Source organism: Mesoplodon densirostris, chromosome 2 (assembly GCF_025265405.1).
Source record: "Mesoplodon densirostris isolate mMesDen1 chromosome 2, mMesDen1 primary haplotype, whole genome shotgun sequence".
Classification (NCBI taxonomy): domain Eukaryota; kingdom Metazoa; phylum Chordata; class Mammalia; order Artiodactyla; family Ziphiidae; genus Mesoplodon; species Mesoplodon densirostris.
Window position 1 is genome coordinate 167,148,486 of NC_082662.1, and position 24,396 is coordinate 167,172,881.

Below are 24,396 nucleotides of genomic sequence, written 5' to 3' on the forward strand. Positions count from 1 at the left end.
CGTGGTTCAGATGGGACTCACACCCAGCTGGGCTCCCGTGTCGTGAGGCAGCCGCCCTGTGCACGGTGGGCAATTTCACCTTCCATTCACCTTCCTGCCTTCCAGGCTTTGTGGCCCTACCGGGTGCCATGTCCACTGTTGGGGCAGGTTAGGTTTTCCCAGGGGCTGGTCCAAGGTGGGGAGAGAGGTTGTGCAGGTGGGGTATGGAGAGTGGACCCAGCACCCTGTCGTGATTTCCTTGACCCTTCAGGGGACCCCCCCCCCCCCCACCGGGGGTTGTGAGGGCATGTTCCGTCACCTGAGCCTGGCTGACCAATCTCATCTCTCGACACAGCGGCACAGAGCTTCGGCCTGCTCGATCCTAAACTATGCTACCTGTTGGATGGGATCCTCTTCATCTACGGTGTCATTGTCACTGCCCTGTTCCTGAGAGCGAAGGTGGGTACCACTGGGCTCTGGGGGGAGGGCATGGGCTCCCCAGCTCGGTGGATGTTCAGAGGGCCTTGGTGCTGGGAAGTCTCAAGCGTGGGTGGTACCTGAGTCTTGGTGTACATGGGCAAAGCAGGGACCAGCCAAGTGTGCCCGCTGCGGGGGTGGGGTGGGGAAGGGGGCCATGTCTGGCTGAGTGGGACAGAGTGGGATGGTGAGCCTCGTGCTGGCCCCTTAGTGAGGAGACACACAGATGTGTGAACATCAGAGCGTCCCAGGGCAGGGTCTCTGCTGGCAGGAAAGGGGGTTATGCTTCAGGCAGTGAAGAGCGCGGAGGTGGGGACCTCTTTCCAGATTCTGCTGTCCAACTTCTGACCCGTGCTCGGCCCGCCTTTTCTCTTCAAACCTGTTTGCTGATCAGTACAAGGGAGGGTTGGCTCAGAGCGTGGGTTTTCACCTAGTGCCCTGCAGACCCGGCTCTTGGAGGGGCTGGGGCTGGGGGTGGCCGTGGCATGGGCAGAGGGTGGAAGGACTTCCGGAACGGAGGCCTCAGTCGTTATCACTTCCGTGCCTCAACCCATTTCTCTTTCGGATTTTGGACTTTGGCAAAAGATTTTATTATAAGAAACAGTGTCTTGTGGATTTTCTTAAGTTTGAGCAACGCTGCCCTAAATGATCTCTCAGGTGGTTCCCAATGCTCTGAATCTGCAAAACCGCGCAGTTTCAGCTGAGGGGCATGAACTGAAAACAGATTGAGGCCATGCGCCCGGGGCAGGTCCTCAGGACACAGTGCCACACGGAAAGCACCCTGCTGCAGAGGTCAAGATAGGAGGTGGCACCTTGCGCAGCCACCATCCTCCTCGAGGTGTCCTCCGAGACCCTGGGAGGGAGGGGCCTGGAGCACCTTCCGGAACCCAGGGGGCGCGGCCCGCGAGCCCGGCGCTTCTGCGCACGCGCGAGGGGAGGGCCAGGGACCGGAAGCTGCGGCCAGTGCCGCCGACCCCTGCGGTGGCTGCGCTTGATTTCAGGGAAGTGTAAGGACAGTTGAGCTAAGAAAAGAAGCTGCCGCGCCACCGGCTCCCGCAAGGACCCAGCCCCCCCTGCAGGCAGGGCGCGCGCCGTTGGCCGTCGAGGAGCGGAGCGAGGCTGCCTGCGCAGACAGTAAACACGCTTTCTCTCCTCTTCTCCATCCAGTTCAGCAGGAGTGCCGACGTCCCCGCCTACCAGCAGGGCCAGAACCAGGTCTATAATGTAAGTCCGCCTCTCCCGTAGAGCCCGGTCTAGAGAAAGTGCGGTCCTCTGCTGGGACGTGGGGAAAACAGCGGCCGGGGCTCGGTTGTAGGTCTCGTCCGCGGCTGTGAGCCCTGCAAGATGTTTTAACCTCCCTGGGGCTCAGTTTCCTAACCCCGAAAACGGGGATAGTCGTGGTGCCTGCCTCGGGTTGGGGGGCGTTCTCTGAGGATGCGGCGCGCTAGCGGTGTGATGCCCGGCAAGCGCCTGCGCAGTGTAGGGCCTGCCCCTAGCGAGCCCCCGCTGGCAGCGGTTTCTCAGGCTGGAGGGGTGGAGTGGAGGAGGAAAGTGTAGAACCTTCCCTTTGGTGGAGAAGCGACTTCACGCTCTCCGTGCAATGGGACTTTGAATTGATGATCCACCCCCCGCCGCCATGGTAATAAGTTCTTTGAGATGTTCTCCGAGATGACGGAAGCCGATGGATCTCCCAGTCCGTGCTCCTTTGTGAGCCACCACCCAGAAGGAACTCCCAGTCCTACTGGCCCCATCCTCCTGAGCTTCTCTTTCCGGTCTCTGACGCTTTTCCCTCTGTTTCAGGAGCTTAATCTAGGCCGAAGAGAGGAGTATGACGTCTTGGATAGGAGAGGGGGCCTGGACCCTGAGATGGGCGGGAAACCGGTACGGCCTTGCTGTTTCTGCGTGTGTGTGTGTGTGGGGGGGGGCTCAGCTGGGCAGTGAGGAGAGGGCTTCTCAGTGCCAGCACACGCTGCCACTATGCCGGACCCTGCCGTGCGAGAGGCCTGGCCGTGCAGGCAGATGGGGGTTCCGTTTGCCGCTGCCTCTCTCCTCCTTCGCCCTTGGGCTCCCGCCTGCATCACAAGGGCCCTCACACACATTGACGCGGCAGGCAGGCCCTTATGCCGGGCTCCCAGCACCTCTGTCCTTCTCGGCTGTAGACTCCACACCCTGTGGGGAGGGGAGCGGCTGGAGGAGGCCCGAGTGGGGTCTTCTTAAGAGCAGAGCTCAGCCTGGGCGTGAGAGAGCGTGTCCGAGTGCAGGAGGGAATCCGAGGCGTGGTATCGCCGTGAGGGCCTGTGAGTGGCGGAGCACAGCTGCGGGAGCACGGAGAGGGCACGGGCGGATGGCGGAGCCCACGGAGTGTGGGGAAGGGGCCTGGGGAGGGCGCTGAAACTCTCCTGGCCTGGATCCCTGTCTCTCCATCTCTAACTTCTTCCCCTCGTCTCTCCCGGCAGAGGAGGAAGAACCCGCATGAAGTCGTGTACAATGTGAGTAGAGGGCGAGGCACAGTTTTCACTGGAAAGTCGGAGGGAGGGGCTGGAGGAGGGCCCCGGGTGACGGCTTTGCTCCCTTCTCCGTGGTCTTTGCCTGACTTGACCTTCACTTCCCTGGCCAGATAGTGCCTCACCTGCTTGCTGCCTGCAGTGGCTGTTCGTAGGAAGGCCCCTTGGCTTGCCTGCCTTCCTTCGGCCCCTAAGCCTGCTGCGGGAGTTCCCGGGTCAGCCTGGTGGGGACCTGGGGGGACAGCGAGGTCAAGCTGGGCAAGCCCCTCTGAGGGGCTGCTGTTCCTAGGGGCCGGAGGAGTGTCCTGAGTGTGGCCTCTTGTTGAAAACGTCACCATCCTGGGTGTTGATCTGGGTCTGCCACACAGGGGACCATTGCAGAGGGTCAGCTACTGCGAAGAGAGCTACTCTCCCTCCCTCCTGCCGTTGGCTCGCGCACAGCCACGGTGTTGGCTGTGTGAAGAGACAACTTGCTCAAATAAATGCTTCTGGGGGCTCTGGGGTGAGCCCTTGCATTGTCCAACGTGCGTGTCCTTTGGCTAGGACTCCACATCTTATCTTTTTGAACCTCACCTGAGCTTCTGAGCTCAGTGCAAAGGGCTGGCAGCTCAGAGAAGATTCCAGAGGGCTGAGGAGCGGGGGCGGGGGGGGGGGTTGGAGCTGGTTATTGGCAGAATGTTTGAATCTCTGGAGCCTTGAATGTGGAACCCCCCCCCCCACCAACTGGGGAATCCAGAGGTTTCCTTTCGTAGGGGAGCCCACTGTTTTCTACATCAGTTGGTAACATCGGTGACTCATGCTCTCTTCTTCAGGAGCTGCGAAAAGACAAGATGGCGGAGGCCTACAGTGAGATCGGGATGAAGGGCGAGGTGAGTGTTGCTCTTTCTTCATTCCCAAGGATTGGGTGGTATGTGGGATGCTCCCATCCCTTCCTCCTATCACCTGCAAAAGCCCATGTGGTGGCTGCCAGAGGCAAAGGTTAATCCAGCTGTCCTCCATTTGATAGTATATTAGGTACTCGGAAAGTGCTGATACCCTTTTAGGATTAAAAAGCAAGTTAAATACTAAGATGGTCTGTGCTTTGCAAAAACAGGCCAAGTCTGTCAACGTTAATAATAATCATCAAGTGAGTAATGTGTGCCAGTGTACGTTCAGCACTTAGGATGGTGGGGCCCCTTGTTCATAAATGATTAAGAATTTCCCGAAGTGAGAGCAGGGCACTGAACCCTTCCAAGTTTGATCTCCGTGTGACCGCGTAGGTGGCGTGCCCACAGAGCTGGCCTGGCCAGTGCTGTACCAGGCAGATAGTCTCATTTAATTCTCACAATAACCCAATGGGAAGTGTGCACCCGCCAGGCACAGGAGGTCCAATAACTTACGCAAGGTCACGTAGCTGGTGATGAGGGAGCCAGAATCTGAACGGACTCTACAGCCCGAGCTTGTCCCCACGACCTAGTTGCCGTTCCCAGTGAGCATTGATGATTAGCCAAGAATTTTCTTAAAGATTTGTTTTATTGAAGTATAGTTGATTTACAATGTGTTAATTTTTTACTCTATAGCAAAGTGATTCATTTATACATATATCTCTGTACTCTTTTTCATCTTCTTTTTCATTGTTCTATTACAGCATATTGAATATAGTTCCCTGTGCTATACAGTAGGACCTTGCTGTTTATCCATCCTACATATACTAGGTTACACCTGCTAATCCCAGACTCCCAGTCCTTTCCTCCCCCACCCCCTCCCCCTTGGCAACCACAAGCCTGTTGTTCTCCACGTCTGTGAGTCTGTTTCTGTTTTGTAACTAAGTTCATTGGTATAATTTTTTTAGATTCCATATATAAGTACTATCATATAGTATTTGTCTTTCTTTGCCTGGCTTGCTTCCATGTCTTGGCTGTTGTAAATAGTGCTGCAGTGAACACCGGGGTCCATGTATCTTCTGGAATTATAGTTTTCTCCAGATATATGCCCAGGAGTGGGATTGCAGGGTCCTATGGGAACCCTGTTCTTAGTTCTCTGAGGAACCTCCATCCTGTTTTTCCTAGTTAGCCGAGAATCTTGAGAGCCGCAGGGAGGCCTGTTTATTCCACGCAATGGCAGCGTGCCCAGCTCCAGTGCGGCCCACATCCAAGAATCCGATGCCTCTGAGGATCCGAGTCAGGCACAGCAAACCTGGGCCCCATCAAAGCCAGGCCTCAGCTTACTCTGCGGAGGCCAAGGTCTGACCAGTGACCTGAGGACCCTTCTCTCCCGGGGCAGGGGTGCTGACTGGGAGACAGTCACCTCTGACTCTCTGCGGGTCCTATGAGTAGGACTCTTGAGCAGGAAGGCTGCTGCTGACTCTCTGACTTTCTAGCCTTTTCTCGTCTCACTCCCACAGAACCAGCGGCGAAGAGGCAAGGGACACGATGGCCTTTACCAGGTGAGTGCTGCTGGCCCTTCTTCCCAGGGCGGCACCGTCTAACCAGAGCCAAGGTCAGGCTCCCTTGCTTTGCTTGTTGGCAGTGCCAGCTCTTCTCAACACCTGGGCTGGGGAAGCCCAGGGCACCCATTCAGGCCTGTGGTGACTCTTCTGCTAGTCAGCCCCTGGGGCAGGGCTGGAATTCAGCCATTCAAGCAAATGACTTGGTTCTAGTCAGGAGGCCGTGGGAGCCCCGGGGGGAACTGGGCACAGCAGACAAGCGGCAGCTGCCCAGAGGCTGTGTGGTCTTGAGCAAAGGGCAGATGCAGGCAGAGGACACCACACAAGCCACTGCCTGCCTCTTGCGCCGCTGCCCTGGGCCCTTGCAGAAGCCTTGCTCTGCCTTGTATCCTCACACCTAATAGGATGGGAAGGTGGGTGAGGAGATTGAAGTAGACAAATTAAGAAAAATAACTTTAAAGAGAAAATGTTATTGTAGTCAGGTGCCTAGTTTTTGCAAATCAGGGTGAATTATTATGCAAACTAAGCACGGCCAACCTACTTCTCTAAAATATAATCCCCAGTGGGTTCTTACTTGGTTCTTTCTGCCTCACTGGGGCCGTTCACAGCTTGCTTGATTGACTGCAAAGTTTCAGGCTACCTGGCTTCCCTGAGTTCAGAGTGATGTCAAAAGGGCCCCCAAATTTTACTGCGTGTGACTGCTGTTGATCTGTCTCCTGGACCAGCGAGGGAGACGTTCCAGTGAGATTGGGACCAGCCTGCCTGTTCCCTGACAAAGAACATAACTGTAGTAGCATGGCCTGGGAAGGAGGCTCGGGAGGGCGGGGGCCAAGGAGCCACTCTCTCCCCCGTGACGAGTCCCGGCTTCCTGGAGGCCCGGATATCAGGGACAGTACGCTGTCTGGAGCAGGTCTGAGGTCTCCCTGCTGATTCCCAGCTCAGTGTCCCAGCTGGGCGACTCTCCTTCCTCTGTGGTCTGACAGGCAACTTTGTAGGGCACAGTATTTGGGAAGCCGGGAGAAGGTGAGAATTTAGCTGGGAAGGAATTGCACCAAGGCCATTCCCAGTGGGACACAGGACCATCTCTGCTGCAGCTGCATGGGCCAAGGCCCTACCTGTGGCATGAGGGGACAGTTCCTGGGCCTCTGAGCTGGGCGGGAGATCACAGACCAGGCTGCAGCAGACACCTGTTGGCCTCCAGGTAGGCTCATGCCCACACAGAGCTCCTGACCCCCTCTTCTGTTCTGATTTGCTTTCCCCAGGGACTCAGCGCGGCCACCAAGGACACCTATGCTGCCCTCCGCATGCAGGACCTGCCCCCTCGCTAACAGCACCTGGAATTTCACCACTCACAGGCCAGACCTGCAGATGCCCAGATTGTTAAAGACACAGGATAAAGTATTTACAACCCAGTTCACTCATATTTCTCCACCACCCAAGTATTCTTCTTTATGATCGGGATGCTTCAAGTTGTAACATGCGGTCATATCCAATTCCAAACTGTCACACAGAATTTCTTCCCTGGACGCCGGGAGGGAGTGCGTCCCCCCACGCCCTGTCCTTGAGGAGCCTGCTGGGAGTGCAGCATGTTGCGGGGTTTTCTGCTTCCTGGAGGCTGTGGGCAGGCCCCGTTCCCAGTGGCTCTGGGCTCTTACCTGGGGGACGGGCACCCTCCTTCTCAAACACAGCTGAGGAGTTCAGGCTGTGTTCTGTAAAGTCGCCAGAGGAACCATAGATGTTAGCGCCGTGTCCTGATGGTCTGTATCGTTCTGTCAGTATGTGAGTGGCTTCGCTCCTGCTGTAAACTTGGCTTCTGTTGTCAGCGTAGCCCATCGTTCCACGGTAACTGGTGATGGGCCAGGGAGGCTGTGGTGCCTCCCTGTGAAGGGTGAGGGCACAGGGGAAGGGGGGGTAGGTAGCAGCTGGTGGTGGCTGAAGAGGGGAAGCAGTGGTGGATCAGGGACAGGAGCAGGGGAGCCAGAGGCCTGGGGGCACAGGAAGGGGCCCTCCTGCAATCAAGCGTACGTTCCCCGTGATAGAACTTGAGTGCCAGGGCCTGTGGGGACCAAAAAATGAAGAAGCCCAGCCTTGCCCTCCCGGAGCCCACACTCTCACAGGGAAGCGAGCTGTGAAGAGTCCGGTGTGGAAGAACACAGCAGTGTCACGGCTGACTACGAACAAGGTGAGGGGGCAGCGAGACCACATTCTTTGCAGGCACTTGGGCACCTCACGCTGCCGTACTGGGAAAGGCCTCAGAAGACTCCGCACCACTCAGACCTAGAAAGATCCCAAAGCACAATGGCACGGTGGGAAAAGCCCCAGCTGACTTAACTGGAACAGGACTGTGTGATAAAAGGGCACGCGGCTATGGATAGAAAACCCTCTTTGCTCTGCTCGGTCTTAATTTATACTGGTTTGCTAGAGCCTTACTTTTTTGCATAATAAATGCTTCAGTGAAATGCTGCTTTACCGTAAGCTTTATTTCGGCAGTCAAGCCTGTAATGGTCATTTAATCATCAGGCGATCAGCCTGCTGTGGGAGAGAACAGGGTGGCTCCTTGGAAAATGCAGGAGAGCCGGGTGCATACAGTGGCCCAAACGGGCTGTGCTTGGGGCAACATGGTGTCTGGATACGCCAGGAGTCCTTATGCAGGAACCAGGAGGAGGTGATGGGGAGCTCCCTGGGTGCAGGGCTCACAGCACTGAGCTGGCTTGTGGCGTGCCGGCAAGAGCAGGAGAGAGGCCAGCTGAGCATCAGGGCATCAGAAAGAGGGAGCATCGTTGTCAGAGGGTGTCTGGGGGTTGTGAACAGCTGCTGATGCCACAGCACAAAACCTCAGTCTGGGGAATTCCCTGGCGGTCTAGTGGTTAGGGCTCTGCGCTTTCCCTGCAGGGGGCCTGGGTTCGATCCCTGGTCAGGGAAGTAAGACCCCCACAAGCTGCAAGACACGCACGTGGCCAAGAAAACAAAAACAAAAACAGAAACCTCAGTCCGTAGGATTTGGGGAAGGAGAGGGGACAACAACAGGTCTTTTAGGTCAGGTTCTCCCACAAAAAGTGACCCTGTCCCCAGCAGTATTTCCTCTAACTGAAGCGGCTGTTTGTAAGGCCCTAACTCATCAAGCCACCAATTAATACTGGGTAAAGACTTTGAAATCAGAAAAGACTTTGAAATCGAAGGCCATGGCTATCAAAAGCCCCTGAGCACTTGGGATTCCAACAGGAGTGACGTGCATCTCTGCCAGGAGAGAAGGCATTCGATTCATACCCTGGCCTCAGAGGGAAATTCAATTCCATTCACCAAGTATTGATCTAGCACCTTCCTATTCTGTGCCCAGCACTTGGCAAGCTACCAGGGAAGCCAGAGAAGTGTCATCAGAGTTAGTTAGGGACTTAAAATTTTGTCATTGTATTTCATCCACACCGTGTGAAGAACTCGGCATCACAGTGCACTGTCGTGACACACACAGGACAGGCAGGTGGAAGCGGAGTGAGGCAGGGATGAGTAGCTGCCAACGAAGGGGTGCAGACAGAGCTCGGCAAGGTATGGGGGCAGCTGTGGAAGGTTTCATGGAAGGAGCAGGGCTCTGAGGAGGGAGAGGAGGGCAGAAAACTACCAGCCCTAATTATGTAACCTGGTCCTGGGGCAAAGGCATGGGAAAGTTACACTATGTTGTTGTAGCTGCCTTTCCACTGACTGAAGTTCACAATGACAGGTGAGGGCCTCCTTCTGGCCGCTGCTGCTTTAGCTTCTGTTCCCTGGGCATTTTATAAAAAATAAAGTTGGCTTCCTCTGTGAGTCAACGTTAAGCCTCAAACTCATACCTAGTTTTAAGGTCAGCAGAGTTTCACACAGGCTGTGTGACCCACATGGCTGGCCTGAAGATAAGAGTTTGACCCAATTCTATCAAGAGTTTGACCCAATTCTGTCAAGATTTTGACTCAAGAGGTAGGAGGAAAGCTGGCTGTAAGCTATGGGTGTGGGAGCTTGCCCAGGGTGGGTGGGGCAGAGAACTTACTGGACTCCGTGCAAGACAAGTACACAGAGAAGGCCGCTGGGAGAGGACGCAGTGGACGAGCTGGCACAACGAAGCCCCGGATCGTGCTGAGAACGGCTCTAGTCTTCGCAGAGAGAGAAGGCTGCAGTTGGAGAATTCGTTCCCTCTCACGGGTAGTTCTTGGTAGACACCACTGGAGTGGGTTAGAACGTAACAACAACCTTTTTACAAAGGACTACAGGGTAACAATGGAATCAGTGCTTTTAGCCTCATGCCTTACCCCGTGACAGATGGGGTTTGCCTTCTGAAGTCCTCATGCTTGTGAGCCCGCTGCCGTCTCTACCAAATAGCCAATTCCTGTTAAAACTTGAAATTGTTTTAAGAGTAACTTTACTAACTGAAGAGCAAGTTATAAATACAAGACAGGGTGGAATGGAAAAGAGCGAGGTGTTCTTTGACGTAGGAGCAGAGAAAAGGACCCAGCACTTGTCTTCCCATTTGGGGCCCCTTTCAAGACAGCAGCCATACCTTGAGACCATAGCGCAAGCTTTCTCTTTCAGTCTCTGTCTCCCAATTCAAGGGGGACGCACAGACTCAGTTCATCCACACTAAACAGGATGCCTCCCAAAGCTCTTCAACAAGCTGAAGTTTTCTCTCTGTGGCAAATTCATTTTAAGATTCAAATTTTCCCTTTTATGCAGTCAACTAATTGCATTAAGACACTAAATGTTGGCTACAAGAAGCTACATAGAGGGAGCTAAGTTGTGTACCCTCAGACAGGAGAACCAGAGGGCCAAGTTCAGGATTAGCTTCCTTCAGAGGACCCCAGAGAATGACTGTTCAGGACCTGGCAGGAAATGCTAGAGGGGCACCGTGGTTTAAACAATAAATTTGGAAAAGTCAATTTCAATGACAGTGAGAGGGGACCTCTGAAGAGTTCTCTCACAGATGAAGCAACTGATCACACAAAGCCCTCGGGGTCTGAAGGAGACCACTGCTACCAGACTCGGGGTCCCAGGAAGCCACTGGGGCCTGGGGAGAGAGCAGTGTGGTGACCGCAGCGCCCCACGGAGCACAGTGGGAAGCGTGCCGAAGCCAGGGTACGGGTGGCGGAGGAACCAGTGTGCTTACGGTGATCCTGGGATGCCTGAGAGCACCTGCTGGAAAAAATAAGTTGGAAGGCTTAGTTGAGAAGTCTGTATGGGAATGTGTGAAGCATCCAGAATACCAACGCAACAACTTCAGAGAAACTCAAACAATGTGAAAACACTTGGAAAATGGTTTAATGATGTTTTACAACAGAAATGAACTGTACAGTTACAGTAAGTTTAATATATATAAAAAATTACAGCAGACAAATGCATCTACACAAAATCTACCATTTTCATTCTGATTCACTGTCACCTACACAACCTCTCCCAAGCCTACAGCCCCCTGCAGGCAGCCCCAGGAGGGGGAATCATATAAAGGGCACTTTTAAGGAGAGCACCGCTCATATTCCCCACCACCTCCTCAGGCCTCAGGAGGTATCAGCTAATTCCCCCAAATGTAAATTGCTTGTGTTTCAGGTTTTCAAAACCAAGGAAACGTGTGTCTCCCGGGGGCCCAGATAACGAGGCCCCAGACTCCCAAGTTATGGGTTGATTCTTGTAGCATGTTCCTATCCGAGGGGAAATGGCTAACCAGGCGTCTGGGACAGTGAGGCTATACAATAGCCACCCAGATTGCAGAGTTATCTAAGGAGAAATGTAGAAGGACTCCCAATAAACTACTTAGGAATTGTCACTGCCTCATTAAAGCTGCTGGACAATTTTGGAAAGAATCATTTACACCACATCTTAAGTTTCCACAAAAGAGAACTCAAACTCACATTTTAAAGTTAAGTACATAAAACAAAAAGTTTTGGGAGGCCAAGGGGTCAATTCCCCCTTGTGTCCCTCCCTTGACAACAGTGGAAAAACACCCCTGAATCAATATTTAAAAAAAAAAAAAAAAAAGGAAGAAAAGAAAAAGGTGGGGGGAGTTAAGATATTTAAAGACAGAGAGAAAGAAAACAGCTTTAGAAAAAAAAAAACAACAACCACTGTCTCTTTAAAACAAAACAAAATCCCAGTTGGGACCGATAATCAGCAAATATTCAATCCAAATTGACCCCGGTGGAAGTTTATTACTGAATATTATGTACACTCAGAACTTTTTTGTTTTCTTTTTTATTATGAACACCTAGGCAGTGAAAACTGTTATGTTACTACATACATAGACACACCCAAAACATACAAAAATACTATTGTTTCAAACTACTAAGAATAGGACAGTTATCTTCATGCTATGACTTTAAGAGCATTACACTGAAACAAACAAGAAGTTAAACGACATTTTTTTTTAATATCCCAGAAATATACCAAAATATACATCTAAGCTTTGGAATTACTGAGGTTAGACTAATGCAAGTGCTGGGTAATCGTACTTAATACACAAGTCTAAGGTTCTGCAGGAAAGAAATTATCTTTGGTATCTGCATCAGGCTAATATTATTAACATTTGGATTTTGCTTTGGGATAGAGCTTGTATGACCCTAGAACCAAATCCCCCCCCTCCCCTAATCAACTGAGATTAAAAAGATCCATGTAAAAAGTTCCTTCATTTGCACCCACCACCCCCCAAGTTAAAAAGTCACAGGCATCTACCTAGCACACAAGGTTGTGAAATACAATGCATAGTTGCACAGTGGTGCTGCAAAAAGGAAACAAACTACCGTAAGGAGAAATGAAAAAGCTTGATAATCGTTCTGCGTGTTTTCTCACAAACAGGACAGCCACTTCCAAGCGGTTCCAGTAAAGGAAAAGAGAGAAAAGGCTCAGAAGGGCACCTTGGCGAGTATTCACGGGCACGGCCCCAGAGGTTAAAGCACCCGGCAGAGCAGCCAATCCTGCACCAGTGTCTTCAACTTCCCCCACTCTGTGGAGTCCCTGCGCTAAGCCCCCGCAGTGACCATAGGCTGTCGTAGGGAGGACTATCGTGGTGATGGGCTTCTGCCTACCGTTTTGGAAAATCTGAAATGCCAGTTCGTTCCATGGCATGTTCACAGGTTGGCAGGAGCCAAAGCTACCAAGCATGTGCCTCTGCACACCCTGGAACACCGGAAACAGACTCCCTGCCCTTTCAGTGCAGTCAGGGCCCCCCCACCCACCCATTCCCTGCCCCGGGGCCTCGCTCCTCTAAACACCAGGACGCCACAGACTGGATTGACGCTGAAGACTTCCCTTTTCTTTGGTTTTTTTGTTTGTTTTGAGTTTATACAATCATTAAAAAATCTTTGGTTTTGGCTGGAAATTTAAAAAACAAAACAAAACAAAACAAAGAAACCACCCTCCCCTGGCTTATAGCAGCAGTAGTAAGACCTGGCAAAGCTCTTTTTTTCAACGTTGGGGGTGGGAATTGAAGGTTGGGAACTACATTCAAAGAAAAGGTGAAGGGCTGGGGATGCAGCTTCTAGACAGCCCGTTGGATAGAAGATTGTCAAATCATAATAATATTAATAACAATAAAAACTTAAATATTTGGATTTTTTTTTGGTCATGTCAAAGGAAAAAAAGTGAAATGTGTAGGCAGCAGTCAGCTTAAAGGAGCCTTTGGTGTCTTCCCTTCCACCCAAAGTCCTGAAAACAAGCAGAACCCTGAGGCCTCACAGGGGAAGGGGATGGCCTCCCCGCACCAGGGAGAAGGCAAGTACTGGAGGGGAGGTGTGGCCAGCAGTCAGAGATGGGGGTGGGGTCGGGGTGTGGCCGGCTGGCCAGCCCCTAAGGGCAGGGTGGCAGGGAACAGATGTTAAGAGACCTGGGAAGACCCCCTGCAACAAAAAGAAGGAGAAGATTGCAATTTGCCCTCAGTTTGCAGTAGCTTTTAAAGCAGCGACATTCAGAGGCTTTGGGAGGTCCCACCCTAGGCTACAGGTCCCGTGATGCTATAGGCCAGAGTTCAACATGACTTAGAGGAGGGAGGGCAGACTTGGCAACTCTGTAGGGTTTAGAGAAAGTTTTAAAGCAAGTTACTCAGTCACGAGTTAGAAATGAGGTATACAACAGCTCCTGGACTCGTGGTGGGCGGAAAACCCCGCGCTTACTCACCTCGCCTCTGCCACCACCACAGCCGCGGGACTGAACTACGGTCTAACGTGGGGGGGGGGGGGCATTTCCTTGGAGTGACACCTCCTGTGGACTGAGTAATGCACACAGGCCCCGCGAGCAGAGGTAAGAAGCGGGAAGAAGTCTGCGCCTCCACTTGGCCCACACTCAGGGGAGACACACCGTTTACGCTGTCAAAAGCCAATGTTATAATACAGTTGCAACGTCTTTGGTTCTCACCTTTCCCGCCTCCCAACTGTTTGCAGTTTTACACACAACCAGGCTAGTCCACTCTACTCTCATACAGTACGTGCCTTCCGCAGACCCACGCAGGATCAGAACCAAAGACGTGGCACCCCACCTGCCTACAACTACAGCCTTTCCTAACAGGACTGTCTTTCCAGCTTCTGAAAGTGCTTTCCCTTTCCTGCTCTATTGTTCAGACTTAGAGACGCTGCGGGACTAGGTAGGAGTACAGAGTCTTCTCTCTCCTTGGCTCTCTCCTTTTTCAGTCGAAGGAGATCCCAATTTTAAAGAAGTGTTTGGACGTCTCATTTTGGAAACAGCACTGTACCCAACTGTCTGCCTGCAGACTTTGGGATATCACGTGAGAGAGCTCAATGTCACTGCCAAGTTACGAAAGAAGCCTTAAGCTGCTTTTGTGAGGTTGTGGCTGACTCCATGAAAAACAATGATGAACAAGTAAACAAAGAAAATTCGGGGGAACTTTGCAGCAGACCTCAATAATTTTTCTTTTTCTTTTTCTTTTTTTTTTATACAGTAAACTAGTTTTGGGGTCTGAACTTTCTGACAGTGTCCTGGGTTTGAACCGGAAGGTGGCACTGGGTGGCGCGGCCCTGTGAGGAGTGGGCTGATTCAGGGACGCAGAAAGAATCATAAAGGGCACTGGCCCTGCCCTGCCCACCATGGGAGCTTCACTTCCGGGTGCAGTGGCGGCCCGTCACGTATGCCTTGTCTTCCCTCAACTGTTGTTTCAAGTGCTCTTATCTTCAAATAGCTTTGATACCTGCTTCCTGACCTATCTAGCGCTTTGAAAAGTCACACAATATTAATACCACTTTTCTATAACGTCAGAACAATAAGATTATTAGTAAAGCTGTCACAAAGTTCTGCAACCTGATCAGTTTCTGTCGGGAGCAATAAATTTCTTATCCCTCCCCTCTTTTCCGTGTCTCGTCAACAGTACACCAGAACAGTGAACTACTCAATTCCCCAGAGCCCATATGTAAAAACAGTCTGGAACAATACTGCGCTATGGAAGAATAAAGGAAGGCCTTTTGGATTTCCATGTAACCTTGCTCTTGAAAATGCTTATCCTTCACAAGTGACAGAACAACTAACTATCGTCTGAACTCAAACAGGCTGTCCTGGTTCTCTTTATAAGGGTTAGATAAAGGGAAATAAGAAAAGAATTCTACCCCCATCTTTGCCACCCCCCCTAAATTTCCCAGCAGTTCCAAGAATATCACTGCCACACTTAGCAACTCTATCCATCTTTACAGAGCCAGCAGAGCGAAACTAAATAAATCTCTTTTCCACAGCCGGGATGACCAATAAGACTTCCTTCAAAAAGTGGGGATGGGGAGGGGAGAGGAAAAGGAAAGAGACAAAGGTAAAGCTTTTCCAAATTTCAGCGTTTTGTTCCTATTCCCTCTGCCTGTGTTGAAAACGTAAGGATAAACAATGCAGTGTCTTTGGTATCTAAACCGAACCCCACTTAGGTTCTGTGAGATGGATCACTTATTAAAAAATAGCCTTTCTGGACACAGAGTCTATATCTGAACTCAGGGAGCCAGGAAAGTCTGTCCCAGAGTCTGGCCAGAAAGGACTCTGAACTGTTCCTGAACCAGCGTCATTTCCCATTCACACCCCCACTGAGAACAATACTCTTCTCAATCTCACTAACTAACCCGTCCCTAAAGGTCACACCGGATCACAGGTAAGAGGCGAGCAGGTTGGCTTTCAACTCTTGATCTGGTTTTCTTCTGTTCGCATTTTTGGTCGAGACAAAATTAGCCTTGGTGTGAGAAAAGGAAGTGAGGTTTTAAACTGCTGTGCCAGTAGCACAACATTCAGTAACACGACAGAGGGCGACAAAAAGACAAAAAACAGAACACGTGCTTACTTTTCTTAGACTAAGATGCATCGATCATTCACTTCTCCTTTCCTCTCCAAATTAAATGGTGCTTCTCTACCTCTGCCTCTATTTCTCCACCACACACCCCGACACTCACACATGCATCCTTCTCCTAAGCTCTTGCTACGTACAGAGGTAACAAATCGTCAGGAGAGGTTGGCGGGGCCTGGGCAGCCACAGGAAGGGATGTAAATGCCTTCGAGGACCCTGAACTGGACAACCCATGTGTAACCCGCATGCCACCACACACTGCACTGCAGGCCAGACCGCAGAGAGGCTAACGAATCCCAAACCCAAACACAGGGATGATCAAGTTTCCTTTGGCAAGACAGAGATAAGGAAAAGCGAACGCGCACACGAGCAATGCAACATTTTCCTTCTAACGTAATCACCTCCTTCTCTCCCCACCCACCCTCCCTAACCCTATAAACTGTAACCTATAAACAGGATCCCCAATACATACAGCATCAATCATAAGAAACATCAGTTCAACTAAATGCTACAGCTAGAATTATTTCCACTATTTATAAAGTTTTTTCTTTTTACTTATTTATTTGGTTTTTAGTTTAAAACCAGTTCTGTAACAATGCTAAACTATGCTGAGGTATTTTATGAAGGGGCCAGAAGCTAGCTGTTACCCACGAGCATTACCCTCCCAGATTAAGGTATCACCATTCAAAGAGAAAAGGAAGAGAAGGAAGAGAGGAAAGGAGATCCAGGTGACAGAATCCACGTAAGGTCTGCTAAGGTTTACTGCTCTGAGCAAAGGCTGAGAGGAGAAGAGCCCACACATGGAACTGCTTCATGAATAAGGAGGGTCAGAAGAAAGCAACGTCACAAATCATGTGGAAATCTGGATGTAAACCTGACAACTCTGAGAAAAGACATACTCCCTGCCCTTTGGATGGAATCCTTTCAAATATCTTACTGAAAATTTCAGGCGTGTCCCAATGAATCTCTTTAGATGAAGAAAAGAATGAGGCAGAACAGGATTAGGATCAGCCTTTAATGATGAAAGCAGTTTACTTATCCTATTTCTGTCCAAGTTCACATTTGTACTGTGTGCACCCTCTATGCAAAGAGATGGCCAGGGCTGTGATTAAGCTAAATGCTTTTCACTAACTGCTTTTCACACACACATACAAAAATGAACTCATAATGGTTATGATCAAATGAATCCATCAATTCTTGCCCATTTGAGTAATTTTAAATGTCAAGTTTTGGGGCTTTTTCTCCATTAGTATTGATGGTCTTTTAAAAACATTTTCAGCTCCAATAAACACGGTCTGAAACAATCAACTTTAAATTCATCAATTTTAGATACCGATTAAGGAGAAAGTATTTGACCAACTCTCATAATTAATTGTTGAGGCTCTTTAACGGAGGGTTCTCAGATCGCAGACTGATTTTTGGGGGGCCCCCCGAGAGTCCAAGGCCACAGCAGACTGCCAGCAGGAAGTCTGACCCGGGTGCTGCCCGGCCTCGTCTGCTCGCGGGCAGCCCTGACGCTCGGCTTGCCGACTGCCCCCTGTCCACTCTCTCTCTTTTCTTCCTATTGTAACGATTTTACTTTTTTCTTGGTAAAGAAAGTTTTGGGAGGATGACATGGTTTGGGAACAACTTTAGACTATCAACAACAAAGAGTTTCTTTTGTAAGCCAAGTGTTTATTATACACTAACTGCAATGTTGACTATCAGGATTTACAACTTTAAAAATCTACATTAATTTCCTACATTTTCAAATGTATCCAGCTTTCCCAGCAATTTAAATAGAAAATTTAATGATAAAAATTGGGCTGAATTTAAATATTGTGTCAAGCAAGTATCTGTGCTTCTGAATATAGACAAGGTTTCCTCCCACCTTCCCAAATAAATGAGGGATATTAGAACAAAATAATGTAAGAAAGAGGTACAATTGTGCTTTTCTCCCCAACAATGAATGAACTGTGTAGAACAAATTGGCAAGATAATCTCACTAAAAATCTTTTAATTAATATTATTTTTCCCTTGTAAAAAAACATTAATTTCTAGTAATGCTACCATGAAGTACAAATCAGTATGGTCCTACACAAAACACAAGTTGGATTCCTTTGGTTCCATTCCTCAATAATAAGTTGAGTAAATTAGGATGGTATTGATCTTTCTTGCCAAATAAATAAAAGCAAGTGTGTTTTATATCAGGTAATGAATGGATAGGAACAGTTTTTTTAATTCTAAAAAGCTGCCTATGTAACTTCAGAAACATTTAAACTAACATAGCACTCAACATATTTCTTAAATCAGGAACAATATTATTGTTCCTGAGAAGCCCTTTTCCAGGTCTTTCTGCTGTCCTTTAGATTTATACAGGGTACAAATAAAGTTCACAACCAAATTGCCCTGCTTGTGATAAGCAGGATTCAAACAATTACATTCACCACTCCCTAGGGAGGGCCCATTACCATGGGCAAATATAGTATCGCTATAAATGCATTTAGAATTAGTCTTTGGCTTATTATGTGTTAACCAAATTCAGGGATAAAATAAAACTTGCATAAACATTAAGGGGAAAAAAAGAAGAATGACACAATGAACTGTGATGACCTATCTGGCCCTTCCTCTTAGATATGCAGAAACGCTACCAAACATCTCTAACATCTCTTTTTGGTCAAATGGTCCCTCTTAATTTCCAGACTCTCCCATATAAGGTGGCTAAAAGTTAAGTCTGAGTACCTTAGCTTAGGAGATTCATTCAATTCAAAAAGCATTTCTTGAGATGATAAAAAAGATGATATAAAGTAAAAAAGGACTAAAGGCTGAGTCATGACACAATATGATCAGTAGACTATCTAGGGATGATGATGATGGGGAGTCGATTTTAAGTTAAACACCCATCAACAAGCTGTTTTAGTGTTTCATGTGTACATGTGTAAATGTACCTTTCATTTCACAACTTGTTTTTAAATAAGAGAAAAAAAGAGAAAAATTCTAAAAGTTACCTTTGTCTAAGGATTTATTTCTTCTTTTAAACACAGGTTTTTATGCTGGTTTAAATTTTATCTTCATAAAGTGATCCACAACCCCACATACACAAAGGCAGAATCGCCCTATCCCGAATTAACTAGAGAATATAGACAGGGCAGGGAAGAGAAGACCATCGTACTGACATTTAAAGCTTAGTATCTTTTTTTTTAAATATTGAAGTCTGTTGGTGAATCTTATTTGGGAGAGGGAGCATTTTTGAACCACACAGGAAAACAAACAAACACAGCCTTTCCTTGCTCTTCCTCTTAATCCATTGGGCTTGAGTCCCTTGGGATTCAAGTAGGGAAGTCCCTACTTCCTTTGGTAGCAATTCTGGGAAATTAATGCTACAACCTCTAATCCAATATGGTGGGTATCAGCACTTCCCTCCCTGAACCCTTCCTCCTAACTTACCACTCCCCGAGGGAGGGACTCATCATTACGGGCAGCTACAGTATTACCGACAGCCCTAAAATCATTTGCACAGACTAAAATTAGAGATGTCAAATTAGGATAAAAGATTAAATTCAACTACATCAGAGAAATAGTGGGATGAAGAGGAGAAAAATTAGTAACTGACACTGCCATTCTATTTACACACCAAACTAAATAAACTACTTAAAAAATCAAGTTAATGTCTGCCCAGAGGATATTACAACTTACCAACATAAAAGGTTAAAACAAGCAGCAATTTTTATATAAAATTAATAAAGACAAATGAAAAAAGAAATTGTCAGTAGCATCTATCTCCTCAATGTGTCTGAACTGCACGATATAAACTAGTCCATTAGTACAGCAGCTTGCTAAAAATTGACTTTGGTTCAAGCTTAGTCAAAAAAACAACATAAAAAAAACATACCACACACAAAAACGGTGGATGGACATTTGTTAGTTTCCCTGCTTGCAGTTCATTGATTTTGGAGGGATTTTAGGAAGGTGAAGGGTAGTTAATTAAATACTTTGTGAAATAAAATGGGAAGACAGAAGGAATAGAAGAAAAATTAACAAGGGAACTAAAACATTTCTGAACTTTTAATATTAATATGCCTGTCTCCCACTTGGATGATCACAAACAAAAATGCACACCGTGTCTGAATCACTGCCTTTCCCAACATTGTGAAGAGACAAATACACAGAATCCAAGCTCCCTTGTGGATATAAGCAGAGCATGCCGAAGAAAAATTACCTGTAAGCTCTCTCTCAGCCCCCAGCTCGAAACGGGGAAAAAGTGCAGTCACAGGACCACCGGAGATGTAAGCAAGCACCCACAAACACCAGATGGGAACCTTTCACTCCAATAAGAAGGGAGCTCAGATGAGCTGCACTGCAGTGATCCAGTCTTTTGGGAACTTTTTGGATACAGATACTATAATAATAGAACACTGACAAAAAGGGGAATCTAATTTCCAACTTACCCTCATTCCTCTTCATCTACTTCCATAAACACTTCCTTTTCATGGGCTCATTTACATCATCTAGAAATACCCTGAAAACAATTACGGAAGCTAATCGCCTTCTACAATGAACAGAGATGTGTATTGCCATTTAGACCTACCTAGCAGGAGCATCACTAACAAACCAAGGAGACACTTGAGGTGTGTGCAAAGTTCCTGCTCAAAGTCTTTCAAAGGTTCTACAGATCCCATGCCCGGCTAATGAGTGTCTTCTCTAGTCAGAGAACCAAGGAGAGCGTCAGGGTTAGAGGAATTGATAAGCCATCTGGTCAAAGTCTGTAGCTAACCTCAGACTCTTCTCATCACACCTCTTTCAGTGAGCTATAACCAATGGAAAACAGTCTAGTAGATTTCCTTCAGAAAACAAAAGAAGGGAAAAGTTTCCCAATTTCAGTAAGTTATTTTGTTCTTTGCCAAGTAAGTTAAAGGAAGTTTGGATGAAAAACTTCCACAAAATGGAACAAACAAACAAACACACCAACAGTAGAGCATTTCAGGAGATAAGAAATCAGGAGAACCACCAAGTTAGGTGTCTGCAGTAGTCTTTGCTCTTCGGAACCAAATCCTGCCCTGCAACATGTACAGCCATTCCTGTTGAAAGTAGCAGAAAGCAGCACTGTTGCACCACAGGATCTGGGCCTCAGGTCATTCAATGATTTGGGGTGAGTGAGAGCTACAGTTCAGCAGGAATTCCTTCCTACGCAAAAGTGCTCCAAAGGCACCACCTGATGGGGGGGGAGGGGGCGTGTGTGGAGTGGGAGTGTTTGCACACACTGCCTTCAGCTTCTGCACCAAGCCTCTTGCATAAGTGGCAAAAGAAAATAATTTTCTAGCACCTCTGTAAGAGTCATCAAGGATAAGGAAACCAGCAAGAACATTCCCCGCAATTAAGAACGTTAAGTCCCCCTTACCCTAAAACCCTCCCGCCCCACAGTGTGGGAGCTCACTGAAATAGGATCCAGGAGCAAGAGATAAACATGTCCAAACTATATATATATATATAAAAAACAATAACAACAACAATAACAATAGAGATACAGTAATACAGGCCTGCCTAAATTGTACCAGTTAAGAAAGGAACCCCCAACACAATTGATACGATTATAAACACCTTGTTATGACTTAATGGCCTGTACAACAGACCCATAAAAATGATTTTTTTTTAAGAAAAAAAGAAATTTAGACAAACAAGAAATCCCCTTCCTATATTGGAATTGGTAACCCACCTTAACTCGTCATCATGACTGCTGGAAATGATAAGTAGTCCTTTCACTTATTTTTTTTGTTTGTTTGTTTTTGATTTTTTGTTTCTGCCTTTTTTTTTTTTTTTTTTTAATTTTTGGTTAGAAAGTTCTCCAATCCATGAAGTAATCCTGAAAAGACAGTGTTTTATTACAAAATTAGGCAAATGTTGTCCCGTTTCCATCCTTTTTTTCCGGCATGTGTTTTTTCTTCTCTCCCTCCTCTCCCCTGCCCTTGCAACACGGCAAGAGGAAGCCCATCACGTGTTTCAGTCTCAGCCAGGCTGGCAGCCAGTTGCACTCAGAGTGAAGAAGGGGGCTGGCAGCGTCGCTCAGCCCAGCTCACTGTGCCTTGGAGGCGGTGGTGGTGGAGGCAGCCCCGCTGGCAGAGGCCGCTGTGAAGAGAGAGGTCTGGAGGGGCTCAGCTGAGGTGGAGGTGGCATGGAGGCTGGCTACAGGTCCAGTATTCCCTGCAGAGGCTGCAGCGGCAGAGACCAAGCTAACTGGGTTGCTGGTGAGCAGAGACAGGTTCTGAGGGTTCAGGAACAGAGGGGCAGTCACGATGTTGGGGGCTCCTCCCGCATTGGCAAATACCAGGTTCCCAGTTGCATCCAGTGACGTTATTGGAAGAGAGCCACCAGAAGCAAGAGCTACAGACAAACCCCCCGCAAAACAGGCAGGAAGGAGAATGTTAGCATCATCCCAGAGAAGCCAAACAACACATCAAATGTACTGGGTTTTCCTACAACCCAGATGGAAAAAGCGCATCCCTTAACTGAATTTTTTACCCTTAATTACAGCACTATATTGTCACCAACTAAAGTTTATTTATAATTTTGAAAGAGCCTAAAGGGCTGAAAACTCTAATTTAATGAGCATGATCAGGATAGGTGAGAGGAGAATCAAAGAGTCATGTTTCTATCTTGAAATCTCAACTTTATTCCATCTACCTAGAAATATTTGTTAAATCCAATAATTTTGCTTTTAATGAAGGTTACTGCCTTTAGATTACCTCCATTCAAAAAACAAACTAGCTACAGTGATTAAGGCATTAAAATAGTTAGCTTTTATCAAACCAACTGGCATTACTGATAAATTTGAGCACTTTATAGTGTGATATACAAGATAAAAACTGTCTTTCGAAAAGACTTTAGTTCTAAAATAAGTTATATATTAACAAATAAAGTATAAGGTGTGATTCATTTCTCACTTCAGAACATTTACTTTCTCTGACCTGCACAAAGGAGAATGATGAGTCTCTGCAGGAGGAAAGCACAGCTATACTGATGCAGGTGGGTTCTAAGCGTAGGACTTGCTTTAATACGTAAGCATGTTTCTGTGATGCTGTTGTTTCTCCTTCATCATCAAACTTTTCATTAAAATAACTGGGCACTCTAATATCTTTTCCTGTATCTGACAACCCCCCACAATCCCCTCACTCATATAACCACATCCTCACATGTATATTTGAGGCACATGTATTTCCTAGTGGCATTAAAAATGGTTGATTTCTTACATAATATATAAAGAAAGAGGGAATGTCCTTGACTTTGGACATGATCACACAAAGAGTACAGAAAAGTGAGTCTTGGTGCAGCTTGACATTTTCTGAGATTCCAGGCTTAGGGTCATAGTCCAGTTCTAGATCTTCCCAGAGAGTACCTGTTCTGTACTCAGTTATACGCTATGGAAGGCATTTTTTTTTTTTTTTTTTTTTTTGCGGTACGCGGGCCTCTCACTGTTGTAGCCTCTCCCGTTGCGGAGCACAGGCTCCGGACGTGCAGGCTCAGCGGCCATGGCTCATGGGCCCAGCCACTCCACGGCATGTGGGATCATCCCGGACCGGGGCACAAACTCATGTCCCCTGCATCGGCAGGCGGACTCTCAACCACTGAGCCACCAGGGAAGCCCTGGAAGGCATCTTGCCTTTTTAGTATCACTACAGACCAGAGGTACACCAAAATGCAAGAGAAAAAGTGATTTATCACAAATCTTACTCCAAAAAGAAATCCTTTTATAATAAAAGCTTTACAGATCTAACCATCAATTTCACATATGATTTAGTCAATGAGAAAGTCAATATAATGTCAGGTAATCTAGGTCATGTTTTAGATTTGTCTGGAACTAATATTGTCTACAGTATGCTGTAGAGATATCATCCATGAAACACTAATCCTTTTTTTTTTTTTTTTGCGGTACGCGGGCCTCTCACTGTTGTGGCCTCTCCTGTTGTGGAGCACAGGCTCCGGACGCGCAGACTCAGCGGCCATGGCTCACGGGCCTAACCGCTCCGTGGCATGAGGGATCTTCCCAGACCGGGGCACGAACCCGTCCCCTGCATCAGCAGGCAGACTCTCAACCACTGCGCCACCAGGGAAGCCTGAAACACTAATCTTAATTGAAGTTCGCTAACAGCTTATTTTTGGCCCCAAGAACTCTAAGCCCAAATTATTTTAAGAAAAATTTCTCAGATTAATATAGTGATATCTCAAAGTGTTTCCCTGAATCACGTAACAGCAAGCATCTTCAAACACAAAGCTCAGACGTTAAACAAATCAAACCCTTCAATATATAGAATGAGTGGGTTTAGCCTCATTTTAGACTGGATAGCATGCTAAGGCCAAAAGGGACCCATCTGGGCTTGGAAAAGAGACATTAAAATCCAAGAGAATATATGCTCTATAATGATGGGGATATACAAAGGGAAGAACCTAACAAGAATTACAAGTACTCTTGAAGTCTGCATGATGTGCTCCAATGTTAATTCGTTATAGGGCCTTCTTGTATATGGCTCTCTTAGGGGCAGGGGTGGGGACTGCAGAATTTTTCTTGGTCAAGTTTGCCTGGGGATGGGTCTTGGATGACTATTTAGATAAATGTCGGAGGCAATTCTGCCTCCAGGTCTATTTACATAAGATGATAAATAACAGCATTAAAGTCATTGTTTCTTTCTTTCCTTTTTTTTTGGCCACACCATGCCGCATGTGGGATCTTAGTTCCCTGACCAGGGACAGGACCCCCCCGCGCCCCCTAT

At 47.8% G+C, this 24,396-nt stretch overlaps 2 protein-coding genes across 5 annotated transcripts in view; one reads left to right on the forward strand and one right to left on the reverse strand.

Annotated features, from left to right (window-relative positions):
- CD247 (CD247 molecule) overlaps window positions 1–7,848 on the forward strand; it is a 77,559-nt gene extending 69,711 nt beyond the window's left edge. Inside the window, exons 2-8 of the mRNA XM_060091314.1 lie at window positions 335–438; window positions 1,624–1,680; window positions 2,257–2,337; window positions 2,913–2,945; window positions 3,773–3,829; window positions 5,344–5,385; window positions 6,648–7,848. Coding sequence (XP_059947297.1) covers window positions 335–438; window positions 1,624–1,680; window positions 2,257–2,337; window positions 2,913–2,945; window positions 3,773–3,829; window positions 5,344–5,385; window positions 6,648–6,713 — 440 coding nt within the window. The 3' untranslated portion in view covers window positions 6,714–7,848. The remainder of the gene's footprint in view (window positions 1–334; window positions 439–1,623; window positions 1,681–2,256; window positions 2,338–2,912; window positions 2,946–3,772; window positions 3,830–5,343; window positions 5,386–6,647) is intronic.
- Window positions 7,849–10,461: 2,613 nt separating this feature from the next.
- The window catches only part of POU2F1 (POU class 2 homeobox 1), a 184,092-nt gene continuing 170,157 nt past the window's right edge, over window positions 10,462–24,396 (reverse strand). For 3 of the 4 annotated variants that reach the window (XM_060091317.1, XM_060091315.1, XM_060091316.1), the window contains exon 16: window positions 16,096–22,012. In XM_060091317.1, coding sequence (XP_059947300.1) covers window positions 21,705–22,012 — 308 coding nt within the window. In that variant the 3' untranslated portion in view covers window positions 16,096–21,704. Of the gene's footprint in view, window positions 10,540–16,095; window positions 22,013–24,396 lie in introns of those variants that run through there. The other variant, XR_009531235.1, reaches the window with a different exon arrangement.